Below are 17,358 nucleotides of genomic sequence, written 5' to 3'. Positions count from 1 at the left end.
CGCTTAGTCCTAGGTGTCATATGGTCACATGAATGTTTTTAGGATGCACAAATTATCTATATTCAGTAAGACAACTGGAATGTGTTTTACTTGTAGAATTCAAGTATTTCATTGTGCAACTTCAAGGTCAGTGAAATGTGTTTTACTTGTAGAATTCAAGTATTTCATTGTGCAACTTCAAGGTCAGTGAAATATCAAGTATTACGTTCAATTTAGTAAGTATTGTGTCTATTTGCAAGGCCTTAAATTGTAGCTCGTTGGTGTCTCATTGGCTGTCGAGTAGGTTGAAGCTTCATCATGAATGCAACAGTATCCTTGATGGAGCAAATAATGGTGGGAACAACCTATTAACAACCTACATCTATTTCACATTGAATCTGAAGGCAACACATGCTCTCTGACCCATGCACCCACTTTTCAACATATTTATTACAAGAAATCGTTAGCAAGGGATTCAGCTAAGTTTTTGAATGTTACTTGGGATTGAGGCATGCAAACACTTTGGCTCCTTTATAGAGTGCAATTGTAGAATCAAGCACTTGATAGTACATAAAGAAGGCAGCCATCGCAGAGACACTTAAAACACTTCTGCTCCTTAATAGAGTGCAATTGCAAAATCAAGCACTTGAACACTTCCTTCTCCTTAATAGAGTGCAATTGTAAAATCAAGCACTTCATAGTGTACATAAAGAAAGCAGTCATTGCAGAGACATTTAACAATCTTTCAACTAACTGCAAGACATTTTTAAGGAGTACTTACACATTTTCACCAAAAAGAACAAAAAAAGTGTCAGTTTGATTTACTCGGTAGCTTTGTGTAAGGCCAGCTGCGGCGTTACCTGGCCATCTGGTGCGAATTCAACCACGTCCAATCATCCTGGTTGCACCTAGAACTCAATGTCAATCTCTCTCTCTCTCTCTCTCTCTCTCTCTCTCTCTCTCTCTCGCTCGCTCTCAAATAATTGTCTTTACCTTCCGCTTCTCTGATTGCACTGTTGTGGAGCTGTGAGATCAGCAACAGGAAGACAGTGGACGATGTAGGTTCATGCTTGATTCAGGGATCACATCAATGCATCATGAAATATAAGCATATAGATCGTCACCAGCTGAGGCAGCAATATAATTTGGGCGTGATAGCACAGTCAACTAAATTTTTGAACGTCAAACCAAAATAGTAAGTGTCAGGAGCCTCAACACCATTAAAGCTCAAGTTCTAAGAAGTTTGTAAATCAAATATATAATATATATACCTACCCTGCTTTCTCTTTGCAGCTGCGAGGGATGCCAAGAGACGGCTTAAAACCATTAAGCTCTCTCAAATCAGCACCTCCAAGACTGTCATGTCCCTCTACATTTGAAGCAATCCATTAACACTCGTGGTTCCTGCTACTTCAAACATTTACACATTACGGATCCATTAAATCCACCTGCACAAAATTGATGATTCTACAGGAGAAAGGGATCAAAGCAGTTGTGAAGAGTTAAGGAGCCATAGACAAGGAGACGAAAGCTTACCGGGATAAGGCTAGCACCTTCACTTGTAAAAATATTTACGTCCCACTCAAGGAATATGCAAGCATGCTCCCTGTAACATGTGAACGTATCATTAGTTGCTAGCTGCATAATCATTAGCAATCACCAGAAAAAGCAACAGCTGCATGTTACACATACCTTCTGTTAACACAATGACCCTATTTATAGAGAGAGCAGAAAGCGAGCATATGCGGTCAGTTGTAAAAATTGTTTGAATAACTGCATGCCAGGAAGCACAAATTCAGAGACCATTCACAAATTTGGATTAGCAAGTGCATGCGTGTTGGATTTTGAGAGAGAGAGAGAGAGACAGAGAGAGAGAGATCCGATTTGCCAGGTGCGGATGTAAGTTCCCTAGCAGGGGGGTGGGATGTTTACAGGTCTGCAAATTGGGGTGAACAGAAATGGCCAAATGTCCAGGCCCACCACTCCATCAGGCAGCCAAAACATGCTCGCAAACAACCCCTCAGCACGTTGCCAGAACAGCCTAACCAGGGCCTAAGATTGTTACAACACCTCCCAGGGAGGAAAGATTCCACGGACCAGGTTCAGGCCTCATTTCCTTAACCGCCAACAACCAATTGATTGCCATGTTCAAAGGAATCATCTGACAACTAAGACCTTGAAGACCATTCTTCGGAATCCACATTCAGGACAGCATCAGATGGAAAGTAACAGACAAGTGACACATTGAAAGCGAATAACCTGTTGGATTACTCGTCAGTCCAAGAAGACGTTTCCCTGACCCTTCTTTAGGATTCCCACGTGCTGGTAGCGTTACGATGTATATAGTGTGGCCTCCATCTGAAATCCAAAGTATTCTTGATGCTGTAAAGCGCAACCGATGTGTATTAGTGTCTAGTGTTCACAGCAATCCAAAAATTTGAATAAATTCTAATTGAACATAAGTCTAAACTGTAGAAGATCAGTACAATCTGCTTAAATTTCAGGGCAAATAATTTAGCTGAGGCAAACCATGTGACTGCAAGCTTATGGTAGCGAAATATCTAGCCTGTAGTCCTAGAATCAAGCAAAAATTGAGAAGTCTTGGTGCCTCAAAACAAATTATGACCTTCAGAACTGACCCTCTATTGTTTCTTTTTCGAGCCAGGGTCTAACACCGCCTTAGAATGCCACCCACGCTTTTGTCATTAGTTTCATCACTCCCATTTCTGAGAGTGTTTTCGCTACCCACCTTAAGGCATTGACTGGGAGGACTCGTGAGGAGCATGACAGCGACCAAATACTACCTTATCAGAAGTCCAGGTACTGTAGGACTTGCCTGCCAAGGCGCACCCACTACCTCCATCAGCTGAGGTGAGTTGTAGGGGATGTCACAAACCATTCTTCTTAAACGTGAATTTCATTGTGATTCCATGCAGCATTGTGAGCAATGCTGATGACACGTAGAACAAAAAACCAGATTGCCTCAAACTTTTTTTACACTAGCTCATCAGGTCCTAAGCTTTCTTAAACTTTTCCAACACATTAGTCTTCAGTAGACACCTTACTACCATTGTTAGTCTATCCATGACCTACATCCTAGTCCTAGCTATAATAATGTAGTCTTTCTGAATGCTTATATACCAGTAGATATTTCAAGTGAGTTCCCAAACTTAACAAAAGCGAAGTGAGATATTGACTCCATGAGAGTGGAATCACAAAGCTTCAAATCATGGATCTTGTGATCCATGGTTTGTGTTACATGAACAGCTCTGTCCTCCAGCCTTCATCTCCAAAGCCCTGCTTTATGCAAGTCCCAAGACAATCCCCAAAGTTACACAAGCACACACTTTACACTGATAAACACGATCTCCTTCAGCTCCTTCATTAGACCACAAAAGAGAAAATCCTTGAAATTCCTAGAATTTAAAGTAATGAATCAAAGGTAAGGCATAAGAAAAGAAATTGAGCTAGACTGCAAGGCCTTACCATCAGAACAAGAGTTCCATTCACCACTGTGAGGCACAGGAAGGACAGTTAGCATTTTTATTTTCATGGCACACATCATAGGCTGCAAAGAGGCATTCACTGAAACTCGGGAACCTGGTTGCAGCCTTGCCTCATCCCCGCGAACTGAATATTGCAAAGTCAATAAATGCAACTTTCCATGCGAGTCTAAGATAACAAATTCTCTCTCTGAAAGACCACGTATGCTGGCTACCTGCTCTCCCTTTGCAAGTTCAGTAAACAACTGCGAACTTTTCTTTGGGAACATCTGGTTTTGAAAGGGAACAAATACTCCATCCTGGGCTCCATTCACAAACTCTGCTTTGTGTAAGGCACCCATTGTTTCAGAAACGCCAGCGATAGAAGACAAAGAGGACATAAAGTTATGGGAGGATGAAGACTGTATGCCAGTAACAGCACGTGCACCATGAGAAGCAGGGACAGATGACGATGAGCTCGAAGAGGAAGAGAACAAGGAAGATTGTGACAATTTGAGCTGACTATGCAACTCCTCCAGATCAAACTCAAATGGGAGCACTCCATTCCTGTACACGGCCATAGTCACTTGCTCCGGCTGTACAATTTCTGGACAAAAGCAAAGCAGTGTAAGAAATTATAAACTTGAAAAGTTACAAGCAATGATTGCAAAGATGATTATTAATAAACCAGTATAGCACCTTTCAGTTTACTTTTCAAAAAAGGTATGCAAACAGTAAAACGTAGCTTGCCTTCACAGCATAACAAAATTCAGCCATGTCAAATCTAGGATCTTATCCTTATAGTTGCCTCATTGGAAGACACAAACATAGATTAACACTAAGCACATGAGAGATTAACGCTAATCAAAACTTAACAAGACACAATAGAGAAGATAGAGTAACCCTAATCTAATGTATATTGCAAAACATGCTATACATTGCATGATGATCTTGGATCTGAGATCCTGCTCATGCATGCCTATCTATAATAGGTTACCAGCTGTCCTCCACTTGTGCATGCTCTAACATACACAAGGGTTCCTTGGTCTTGTTGCTTCACAGCTTCTATGGTGATCCAAATGCCTTGGTTGTTGCTGCCCTTGATGTTGGTTCTCTAGCCCTTGGTCTTGGCTTGAGAACCTTTGTATTAGAATGCCCAAGAGTGACCCTTGATCTGCAGCTTTTTATATGGGGAAGTGAGAGTAAGTCGGGTTCAGGTCGGCTAGGGTTTTAATGACCCCAAATAGTCATCCAAAAGGTCGTGTGTTTATATTGTGCCCACAACTTGAGTCCCAACTATTGGTCCATGTCCTGGGCACCTTTGGCATCTATTGGACGGCCAAAACTGCCTAAAACAAGCCACTCTGCCTGTACTTTGCCTAGAAGGTTAGGAAGCATGTCCACATTGCACTCACATGGGTGATGCACGTGACATTAGTCCATGAAAGTTAAAACACTTCTTTGTTGCTATTGAATCAACTCTCAAAACTCCAAATCATCCTTCATGGTTCTTGCAATCGCTACCCCTTTTGGAAGTTTTGTTGAGCCAAATATGTCCATCCATAAGATTTATCAGCTCTTCAAGCCCCCACTTCCAAACCCAAAATTAAGTATGACATGAACTTAAACAATGCACCTCCCAATTTACCATCAAGGTGGTAATAAGCCTTGAAGATCTTGAACGCTTTCAATTTCATATTAAGGCCTTCATACATGCTAGTGTCTCCATCTTTCACATGAAGGCCATAGAAATTTTGCTAAGTTGTGCCTGCATACCCAACTACCATAACTGATGTGTCTTGGTCTTTTTCAAGCCTATTTTTGAATGCCAAGACACATCAAATGATATGTCATCTAGTTTTACTAAATTTGTGACCACTCACTTTCAAGTAGTAACTAGACTAGAAAGAACATTTTCAAGACAAAAAGAATCGCATGCACATAAGTGATGTTGATAAACAATATTTATAAGAGTATGAAGCTTCATGTGTTTTTTTTTAATTAGTAACCCTTAAGCTAAACACAAAATTTTGAGAGATCTTTAAATTAATATATGTGGTTGTGCAGCCATTTCCCACATGCTTTCTAGTGAGAGCAATTTCCTTCTCAAAGTGTGCACTTATGGAATGTCTAGTTATAACAAATACAATGGATGGTGGCCTGACGTCAGCCGACAGTCATCTAATCCACGCCAGTCTCCAGTCTACACTGCCAAAGGTGATCTGTGCTCTATCATCCTGGTTCTACTCTTTATCTGGCTGCCTCTTCTGCATCTAGCCCTAAGAATGTCCATGGCATCTATGATGCACATGACATCCCCCTCTGCTAAACTTGATGACGGGATTCCAACCTGCTCTTGGATGACTGTCATCATCCCCATCCTGTCCCTAAGTCCCTCTGTCATCATCCATCCCTGGTAACCCTTTTTCTCTGAACATCCGGCCTGTTCTCCAAACCACTCTGTCTCTGACGTAGATCTATGCATCTGGTTTTCCTCTAGTCCACAATCCATTCCTACCCTGACTCTGAACACCGTCTTGGTCTTCATTCTTGAGAAATGAGTCTAGCACTCTCACATCACCCTTGGAGGATAAACCTCCCTTGGGACCGTTGCCTGAGAACCTATCTGGCTCACAGGACTGCCATCCCCTTTGGCACTGTGGAACACCACCAACCAACCTCCTGGGAGCTCTTCCCGTTCCTGTGTTCCTTGCCTTGGGCTTGGTATCTGTGTACTTTCCTGTACCTTGGACCTGTACACCATCATATGGGACTGCATCAGTGTTTAGCTTTGCTGAGCCTGATGCTCTAATACCAATGTAACATGCGGAAGCTCTGGGGAGTCTTCTTTCAGCCCTAAACACTCTTGGAAACCATCTAATGCAAAACGCAGATATATATATATATATATATATATATATATAGAGAGAGAGAGAGAGAGAGAGAGAGAGGTGTTGGAAATTCAGTATATTCTATGGTACAAAAAGGTACCTAAATCTGCAGTTGCCTTACATAAAAGGTGATTACACCCAAAATTCTGTCCCCCTATGGGACTCCTACTGACCCAATCCCTAGAGGATTGAATGATTAAAACAATGAGCACTTGGGCTATTTATAGCCCTTGAAATTCATGGGGAACTAGCCGACTGCTGGTCGGCCAGTCATAAATTCATTAATGTCCTTTTAACGCAGCCCGACCGGATCTACTCCTTGTTCATGATGCGCCTGCTGCTGCAGACACTGCGGACATCAGCGCCCGACAATCATCTGATCCACGCCAGTCTCCAGTCTACACTGCCAAAGGTGATCTGTGCTCTATCATCCTGGTTCTACTCTTTATCTCGCTGCCTCTTCTGGATCTGAAACCGATCCTGTCAAGTGGGAAAGACTCCGTTGGACACCCACACGCTTAATAGCACAACTTTAAAACCACAAATTTGAAATGGACAACTTAATACAGCTTGAAATTGAAATGAAATGAAATGGAAAGATGGACACCAGCACTGGGGCCGGAACAGGCCGACCCCCCCTCAATATATCATATATTTATTGGGAGTATTTAATGAATACAATGCTCCATGGGTTCCAAGAACCAGATGATGTCCATGTACATATGAAAACAGTACCAAACAAATAGACTCGAAGTCGAAATTCGATGTAGATGCTCGAAGCAGAATGACCACTAGCGTGGTCCAGTCTCTACGGTCCTGTGCTTTCACTGGACTCCGCGGAGAGCGCCTCACTGGTGTTCCGAGACCACGCACAAACAGGCGCTCTCGTACTAACGCCTGGCTCTCCCGATCTCAGCACCTTTGGTGCCGAGGTTCTCCAATAGAGCTTGGACAACCCGGCACCGAACGGGTGTGGCCGTAGTGGGAGTCGGGAATCCCTTATCAAATTTAAACACAAAATACTTTACTTAAATCTGAAATTCACTTACTTGTGGATGGTTGATAGAAAACCAATACTCGTGGTGTTTGTGTAGAAGATGAAGCCACTCGAAGAAAGAAAACACCGCCTATGGAAAGGAAGTGCAACCTCTTGCTGGAAACAAAGATGAAGCAGCCGCCTTAGGAGAGGTATCGCCTGGCTGTAGGAATACAGCCACCAGATGAAGAGGGAAAAGGAGGCGCTTGCAGTAGACAAGTGTGGCCTGCTAGTGTTGGCACATGCCGCTTCTGGAGAGGTGTAATATTTGGCTGCAGCTTACGTAGTTACCTGCAGGAGAGAAGGCGGTGTAGATGCCTGTAGTAAACAGGCGTAGCAATCAGCAGTAAGTACAGCCTGTTCAGCAGGCGTCTGTTGGAGAGCAGAAACGCAGCTAGTATAACAGCCGCCTGGGATTACACGCACAAGAGTTGGTCGCCTGGTTGTACAGAAACGCAGCCAGCAGCCTGAAGTGCAGTTGCCAGCTGTATAGGTAAAACATGCGCAGCCTGTTTTGGCCGCCTACTGCAAGTACAGTCGTCTGTACTGAAGGTAGGGCAGCCTGTGAGCAGCCACGTACAGAAGTGCAGAAACAGTTTGCCCGTGTACAAGCGCAGCCTGAGGGAGCGAAGAGATGAAGCGCCGGTCGTTTCTTTTTCCTTTTTCTACGAAGGATGGTGGGAGAGCACGCCGGTGGTATCCACGATGGAGATGATGACTCTTTTTAATAAGGTTGGAGAGGGAGTTTAACACTTTGATTTGGCTGGCCCCCCCCACGCTTGCATGTAAAAACCATGCCCACCCCCACACTCACTTAAGTGGGGCTCCCCACCTTGGCCCCTAAGTGGGTGCCCACATTTAAGTGAATGTGAACACTTAACCTTATAAAACTAAAGGTTAGAAATCAAATAATAAAAACAACATGTGCGACATACTTACCACCTGTTCACATGCACTAAAACTCGTCAGAATACAGAGCAGACTTCACGACTCACTGGCAGGCGTCCCCGCTCAGTAAGTAACATGTCAAGCAAGCAAACACAAAAATACAAGTCATGCGAAAACAGTTTCAAACATGCAAAATATGTGTGCATGTGCAAATAGTAACATGGACATATCTCCCGTTCATGGAACAAGTACAAAATATCTGTCGGCACAAAACTGGCACGACGTAAAACATAAAAACCTGGTCTTCCTATGGAGTGACAGTCCCATAGGTAAGACAGTTCCAAGCACGAGTCTCCCTATGGTGTGACAGTCCCATAGGCAAAACACGGCACGAATACTGGCTCTTCCATGGCGTGACAATCCCATGGGTCGAACACAGTCCAGGTCATACACGGGTGGCACTAGTCTGGCTCCTGTCCATACGACACCATCCTGCTAACACACGGGTGGCACCAGTCTGGCTCCCGTCCATGTCAGCAAAATACTGGCCTCTTCACATGAGACACCGGCCTGGCCTCAAGTGAACGAGACACAAAATCTGGAGATGGACCAAATGGTCGGCCAATTGGTGACATCCCCCCCGGGCTTCTAAAGAGTTGACCTCAACTGAAAAGCCTCAAGATATGCCTGCAACAACTGTGGGTAATCAACAAAATAATCCTCATTTACCCACTTGGCATCAATAGGCAAATAATTCTTAAACTTCACAAGGTATCTCCTGGAAAGCTTTCCTGCAGGTAGCTTTCTCTCCTTGTGAAAAACAATCTGTTCTGGCTGGAGTATCTCCTCAAGCTCTTCAATCTCTGGTGGATCTTCTGTGACAGGCTCATCAGGATCTGGCCCCACATATTTCCGAAATAGACTCACATGAAAAGCATTGTGAATCTTCTAGTGACTAGGTAAAGCAAGCCTGTATGACACTTCATTGATCTTCTGAATCACCTTGAAGGGTCCATAATAGCGAGGAGAAAGCTTAGGATATGATCCTTCTCGTCCTGGCCTCTTCCGAAGCCTGGCTTTCTCAAATTTCAGCAATACCCAATCACCTTCTTTGACTTCCATGTCCCTTCTATGCTTGTCAGCAGCCATTTTATGCTTATCCTCAAATCTTGCAATGGCTGTCCGCACCTGACCAAAGGCAACATCCAAGTCACGAACATATTCATCAGCTGCAAAAATCCCATCCTTCGTATGAAGGATGGGTGGCAATACCACTCTGCCATAGATAATCTCAAACGGAGCCTTTCCCGTGGAAGCATGGATCGTATTGTTGTAGGCAAACTCAACAAGTGGAAGATACTTCTCCCATGCAGTCTTTTGATCTGCCACATAACATTTCAACAAATCCAACACGGCTGAATTTGCAGCTTCACTTTGGCCATCCGTTTGGGGATGATAAGCTGATGAAAACTCAAGTTTAGTATCCATATTATCAAACAAAGCCCTCCAAAATAGGCTTGTAGTCCTGGGATCTCTATCCCCAACAATGGATTTAGGCATACCATGATGCTTGAAAATATTAGCAAGAAAAAGCTTTACCATATGATCAGCTTTAATGGTTTTCTTGACGGGCAAGAAGTGAGCTTGCTTGCTAAACCTGTCCACAATAGTCCAAATAGCATCATTCCCATGCTGGGATCTAGGCAAGTCCATAATAAAATCCATTGTGATACTTTCCCAAGGTTGCGAGGGAATTGGCAATGGCTGAAGTGTTGGAATTAGGGTTGCAGGAATGCACACACAACTTCAAGAAGATGAGGAAGCTTGAGCACAACACAGTAGTGTATTATGAGTGCCAAAAATGAAAGATAACAAGCCCTAGAAGATAATGGGCGTATATACAATGCACGGGGGAAAAAACCTCCTAGCGAGGGAAAAAGTGCCCCGGCGGTCCTAAGTGTGTTCACACACATCACTACTATAATATGGTAACAAATCCCCCCTGGAGTGATGCGGTGAACAAGAGCTAGCACTCATGTATAGGGAAGTGTCTAGCTATGTGGACGAATCCACAAAAGGGAGTAAGCCCAAAGCTTTGCGAAAAGCTTCGAACTTCTCACGAGGCAGAGCCTTTGTGAAAAGGTCTGCAAGGTTATCCTGTGTTGGCACATAAGCCAAACTGATCTCTCCTGCAGAGAGTCTCTCCCTGACATAATGGTAGTGCACCTCAATGTGCTTCGTACGAGCATGGAACACTGGGTTCCGCGCAACTGCCAATGCGCTCTGACTGTCAGTGAAGATGGTGGTGGCAGATGGCTGCCCAACACCCAAATCAGCCATAAGGCGTCTGAGCCACACACACTCAACCGTAGCTGTGAAAGCTGCCCTGTACTCAGCTTCACAACTAGAAGTGGCCACAGTAGGCTGCTTCTTGCTCAACCATGATATGCATGAGCTTCCAAGCATGAAGCAAAAACCACTCGTGGACACGCGCGTGTCATAACAACCAGCCCAGTCAGAATCTGAAAAAACATGTAAATCTGGCGGCAATGATCCCCCCTTGGGATAAAACAACCCAAGATGCCGAGTACCACTCAAATAGCGAAAGATACGCTTCACTGCCTGCCAATGCTTAATGCCTGGGCTATGCATAAATCTGCTCACCTGTGAGACTGCAAACTGAATGTCTGGCCTCGTAATGCATACATAAATGAGGCAACCAACAGCTGTCTGATAGAGTGTGACATCAAAGTGATCTCCAGCATCATGAAGACTCAACTTCAAACCTGTCTCCATTGGAGTAGCAATAGGCTTGCAGTCTTCAAGGCCAAATCTCCGCAACAATGTTTCAATATACTTTGTCTGACACAAAGCAATACCTCCATCACACTGCTTAAATTGTATCCCCAAATAATGATGCAAATGCCCCAAATCTGACATCTCAAAAGAGGCATTCAAATCAGCCTTAAAATCAGCAATATGACTCTCATTTGGTCCTGTGAGCAGCATGTCATCGACATAGAGAGCAATGATTAGATGTACACCATCCACACGTTTAACATACAAAGTGCTTTCTGTTGGACTATTCTGAAACCCATGTGCAGTCAAATATGCATGTATTTTTTCATACCAAGCTCGTGGAGCTTGCTTTAAACCATATAAAGCCTTTTTTAACCTGCACACTTTGTTTTCCTGCCCTCTTTGAACAAAACCACGAGGCTGCGATACATACACCTCCTCATGCAAATCTCCATTTAAGAACGCAGTCTTTATGTCCAGCTGATGTACATTCCAACCATTATGAGCTGCTAATGCACAGATGCTACGAACAGTGGTCATACGACATGTGGGAGCAAAAGTCTCATCAAAATCAATGCCCTTCTCTTGAGCATAACCTTTTGCAACAAGCCCAGCCTTATGGCGATCCACTGTGCCATCAGGCTTACGCTTCAATTTGTATACCCACTTAGTGCCAATGGCCTTCTTGCCAGGGGGCAAGTCACATAAAGACCATGTACCATTCTTCATAATAGCATCGTATTCTGCTTGCATAGCAGCCATCCAATTTTCTGAACTTTGTGCCTCATCAAATGAAACAGGCTCACTTTCATCGCACATACTAGAAACAGCCAATGCATAACAATCTGACGCATAAGAGGCACCATGAGAGCCAGAACGAGTGCGACTAGACAAAGGGGCATCCAACTTGCTGTCACGCAAAGTCTGCACCAGCCATCTAGGCATATTCCTAGAGCCCTCAATCTCTTGTCTCTCATCCTCAAGTGCATCATGCACATCTGCATCAGATATAGGCTGATCTGTGCCATCATTTAAAACCTGCATAGGCTGAAAAACTGCCTCATGAGGTATTGCACTTGACTGTGCACCACTGAAAAGAGGCAACAATGTATCATAGACATCACGTGAGCTGATATCTGTCTCCTTAGTACATGAAACCAAGGGCTGAACTGCATCTTCCACAAATACAACATCACGGCTAACCAAAATGCGCTTTGTCTGTGGATGATACAAACGATAGCCTTTGCTCTCAGCACTATATCCAACAAAAATACATTTGACAGCTTTGTCATCCAATTTTCTGCGATGTTGCACAGGCACTAATGCATATGCCAGGCAACCAAAAACACGTAAATGGCCAACAGATGGCTTGCGGCCATGCCAAGCCTCATATGGAGTGACAACCTGTAATGCTTTGGTGGGACACCTGTTTAGTACATAAGTGGCACACATGACAGCCTCAAGCCAAAAACCATGTGGTAGACTTTGACTCTTAACCATACATCTTGCCATTTCCATGAGAGACCTGTTTTTTCTCTCAGCCACACCATTTTGCTGTGGTGTATACGGCACTGTACATTGGTGTTTTATCCCACGCTCAGCCAGAAATGCATTAAATTCTGAAGACATATACTCCCCCCCTCGATCTGAACGGAGGGTGCCCATCTTACTTTCTGACACATTTTCAGCCATAACCAAGAACTGTTTGAAGCACAAAAACACTTCGGACTTTGCCTTCAAAGGATATACCCATGCATGCCTGGTAAAATCATCAATGAAAGTCACGAAGTAAAGGTAGTTTCCAAATGATGGAGTTTGCATGGGACCACAAACATCACTGTGAACAAGCTGCAATCTGCGTTCAGCTCTCACTGATCCATCTTTGGGAAAGGAAGCACGCTGCATTTTACCCAATATGCAGCCCTCACAAACATGCTTGACAGGTGCCTCAAGCTTAGGCAAAGAAGACACCATTTCAGATTTCTGCAGGCGCAGCAAACTTGCAAAATTCAGATGACCAAAACGTGCATGCCACAGTTTTGCATTTGAAATAGCCTGCGTATCCATAATAGCACATGCTGAATCCTCTACACATTTGCCATCCATATTGAGCTTATACAGCCCTCGACATAGTGAACCAGATGCTACAATGATGTCACCACAAGAGAGATCATGAACAGTACATCTGTCATCCACAAATTTTACAACCAAACCTGTTTTGGCAAATGCGGAGACTGACAGCAGATTCTTTTTGATCCCTGGCACATACAATGCATCAAAAAGTGTAAAGGTGTTGCCATTTGCAACATTCAGCACAATCTGTCCAACTCCTTTAACGGGATAAGAGGAGTTATTGGCACAAGTGACAGTATTCCCTGTGGGAGCAGACTCAAGGAAAGTGAATAAACTGCGCTGCGAGGTGATATGCTTAGTGGCACCACTGTCAAAGTACCATACATCTAAATCTACTGCAGACATACATGTGTCATGCAAAGATGGGTCATAACTGCACTGCGCATTGAATGCCCATTCTGTATCTAGCACAACATTAGCAGATTCATTGTTAGAAGGAGAGGCATCTGCAACAGCCATACCAGCCTCTTTCTTCTTAGCCTCTTTCGCAGCCAGCTTAGGACACGCTTTGATGACATGATCATTTCCCTTACAGTACTTGCAAAATGTCTTCTGTTTGTCACCCTTCTTCTCATCTTTGTCTTCCTTCTTTGGTTGCGCAGCATTTGCAGATTTCTGCTTACTAGAAGAAAAGCCAGCTTTACCTTTCCCGCTTCTCTGACTAGCAACGAAAGCTTGATCTGCGACACGCATAATATTCCTGTTTTGCCTTGACTGGTCTTCTTGCAGCAAAACAGAAACTAACTCCTCAAATGATAAGGCATTGGGATTGCCTTTCATCATCAAGCGAAGAGTGGAAGCAAAACCCTGATAAGAATCTGGTAGACCATTCAAAACAGTCTGCACAAGTGAACTGTCTGACAGGATTTCATCTGCAGAAATGAGCTGCTCTTTGAAATCCTTGATCTTTGTCAAAAAGCTATCCATAGAATCACCTTCATTCATATGCTCACTCTCCAACTGTTTTCGGAGATAAGCAACACGAGCCTCATTTCTTGCCTGATACAATGTGGCAAGTACATCCCAAGCATCCTTAGAAGTCCTGCAGGAGCGAATATGTGGGATAATGGTACGTTTGACAGACAGCGCAATCAAGGCATGAGCCTGCGCATCTCTACCATCCCAACGAATCTGCTCTGCTGAAAGTGGTGGTTCTCGAACAGCTGCTACAGCACTTGTGCCTGCACCATCATCAACAGTACCTGTTTCTGATGTGTTTGCAGCATTCCCAGCCACAATAGGACGTGCATCAATACCCTGCACAATGTTCCATAACCCCTTTGCTACCAATACATGTCGCATCATATATGTCCACAATGGATAGTTGGTGCCATCCAACTTATCCTCAGCAGCCAACATGCGGAATACATCATTGTTGTCAGCCATGGCCAATGACTGTACTACTAGATGTAAATGCTGTCTGTAAGAGGTAAACCTGTATAAAAACGACCTGTGCTATGTAGCACAGCCCAAAACAGACGAATGGGCACCTGTCCTGCAGATGTTAATCTTGACAGAAAATCTGCACAGTAGGACGATTTTGCCTGCGCAGTACTTGGAATGCAAAAACGGAGGGCGAAATGACTTCAAATCAAAATTCTGAAACCTCGTCGCAATCGGAGGAGATGAAGCGGCAGGTGCCGGTGATGCTGCCCGGGAGGAGGAAGCCTGCTCTGATACCAATTGTTGGAATTAGGGTTGCAGGAATGCACACACAACTTCAAGAAGATGAGGAAGCTTGAGCACAACACAGTAGTGTATTATGAGTGCCAAAAATGAAAGATAACAAGCCCTAGAAGATAATGGGCGTATATACAATGCACGGGGGAAAAAACCTCCTAGCGAGGGAAAAAGTGCCCCGGCGGTCCTAAGTGTGTTCACACACATCACTACTATAATATGGTAACATGAAGCAAACCTAGAGGTTTTTGCCTATCAAATTTCACCTTTTGGCAAGTAACACATGCACGTACAAAAGCCTCAATGTCTTTACGCATGCTCGGCCAAAAGAAATACCTCTGAATCATGCGAGTAGTAGGCATAATACCTCTATGACCAGCATAAGGTGGAGCGTGACATTCGTCCATAATCTTTGGACGCAAATCCTTTACCACACATAGGCAATTATCCTTCATAAGATAACCCTCGTTGATAACATAAGAGGCATGTGAATGACCAGCCATCAAATCAGTCCATATATGGCAAAAATCAGCATCCAAATGATACAAATCTCTCATAGCAGATAAGTCTCCATGAGAGGCCACTAAGACTGCAGCTACATAAGGCCTCTTGGATAGTGCATCGGCCACTACATTTTTCTTTCCTAGAGTATGCACAATCTGAAAATGAAACATGGAAAGAAAATTTGCCATTCTCATCTGCTTCTCTGAAAGCTTGGTTTGAGATAGAAAGTATCTCAAGCTTTGATGATCTGTCTTGACTACAAATTCAGTCCCAAGAAGGTAATGTTTCCAAATCTTTAAGGCGTGAATTACAGCCAAGAGCTCTTTCTCATAGATATCCATATGAAGCTCAGCATCATGCAAACGACGGCTCTCGTATGCAACTGCATGCCCTTCCTAATTTAGGACAGCTCCTATGCAATCACCACAAGCATCACATTCAACCACGAATGACTTGTGTAAGTCAGGAACAATCAATACTAGGCCACATATGATCGCATGCTTGAGCTGCAAGAAAGCATCCTGTTCCTTTGAAGTCCATTTGAAAGTAGTTTTCTTCTTCGTGAGATCATGTAGAGGAGTGGCAATCATAGCAAAATGTAGAGGAGTGGCAATCATAGCAAAATGCCTTATGAAACGCCTGTAGTAGGAACATAATCCCAGAAAACTATGTACTTGATGTACGTTTTGCAATTCGGGCCAATTGCGAATGGTCTCTATCTTTGCAGGATCCATTGTAACTCCATGCTTGGATAAAATGTGTCCTAGCTAATGAATCTCTGAAAGGAAAAACTCGCTTTTCTTGGCATTGACGAAAAGTTTATGCTTCCGCAACTCTTCGAACACTGTGACCAAATGAGTTCTGTGTTCCTGCTCATTCTTGGAGAAAACCAAGATATCATCAAAGAAGACTCCTGTGAACTTGCGATGGGGTCGGAATATCCTATCCATCATACGATTAAAAGTAGCAGTAGCATTGGTGAGACCAAAAGGCATTACCAAGAATTCATATAATCCGAAGGCTGTCCTGAATGCAGTCTTATGGACATCTTGTGGCACCACGCGTATCTGGTGATAACCACTCTTCAAATCAAGTCTGCTAAAGCAAGCTGAGCCATCAAGCTTATCCAAGATATCATCAATACGTGGAATTGGGAATCTGTTCTTGATGGTAAGCTTGTTCAAAGCTCTATAGTCCACACACATACGGAAGGATCCGTCCTTCTTTTGAACAAGAAGCACAAGAGAGCAGTAAGGTGAGGAACTGCGCTGAACCGAACCTTTCTCTAAAAGCTCGTTAACCTGCTTCATGATTTCTTCTTGTTGTGCAGCACTCACTCGGTATGCGGGTTTGTTGGGTGGAGAACTACCTGGCACAAGATCTATGCGATGATCTTCGGACCTTTGGGGAGGTAATTCACCTGGCAATGAGTCAGCAAAACAGTCGTTGAATGCATTAAGAAAATTCAGCCTATCATTAGACATAGCATCCATATTTTGATGATTTGGCACAAGACTATCACGCACAAAAACCAAGTACGCTGAAAGACTCTTTTTCATTGCTTTATTAATTTGGATGTGTGATACAAGTGGGATGAAATCCCCTTCTTTGCCAGCATCAATAAAATGCATGCGGCCTTTATGCATAAAAGAAATCATATTGAACTTGTAGTCTTTGCGGGGCTCAAGCCTATGGTGCCACGGCTTGCCCAACAATACATCACATCCATTCAATGGAGCAACTAAGAAATGCTCATTATCAAGGTAGTCCTGGATATGGATGCGCAACTTCCCTATCAAAGGGGTAACCTGCACCTCTTTACCAATAAATGCAGCTTCGGCTTCAATCTGAGGTTCCATTTTTCAACCTCAATACCCAATGCAGTGCCATTTGCATAGAGATGAAATTGTCAGTTGCACAGTCATCAAACATGAAGAGTGCGGGCTGATCCTTGATTTGCCCCCAA

General features: G+C 43.7%; 1 protein-coding gene across 3 annotated transcripts in view; it reads right to left on the bottom strand.

Moving 5' to 3' along the window:
* Nucleotides 1-622: 622 nt before the first annotated feature.
* Nucleotides 623-17,358, bottom strand: part of LOC147625226 (uncharacterized) — a 36,342-nt gene continuing 19,606 nt past the window's right edge. The window contains exons 2-8 of one of the 3 annotated variants that reach the window (XR_015268939.1): nt 3,466-4,068; nt 2,239-2,361; nt 1,672-1,752; nt 1,516-1,585; nt 1,255-1,386; nt 973-1,146; nt 623-877 (exon numbers count right to left, since the gene is read on the bottom strand). Coding sequence is in view for 1 of the 3 variants with exons in the window: in XM_086818493.1 (XP_086674619.1) it covers nt 1,551-1,585; nt 1,672-1,752; nt 2,239-2,361; nt 3,466-4,068 (842 nt within the window). In the remaining 2 variants the exon portion in view is untranslated. Of the gene's footprint in view, nt 878-972; nt 1,147-1,253; nt 1,390-1,515; nt 1,586-1,671; nt 1,753-2,238; nt 2,362-3,465; nt 4,069-17,358 lie in introns of those variants that run through there. The other 2 variants (XR_015268938.1, XM_086818493.1) reach the window with 2 other exon arrangements.

This window comes from Cibotium barometz, chromosome 24 (assembly GCF_041138505.1).
Source record: "Cibotium barometz isolate CiBa-2024 chromosome 24, ASM4113850v1, whole genome shotgun sequence".
NCBI classification, from domain to species: domain Eukaryota; kingdom Viridiplantae; phylum Streptophyta; class Polypodiopsida; order Cyatheales; family Cibotiaceae; genus Cibotium; species Cibotium barometz.
This window is presented reverse-complemented; position numbering and strand designations above follow the sequence as displayed.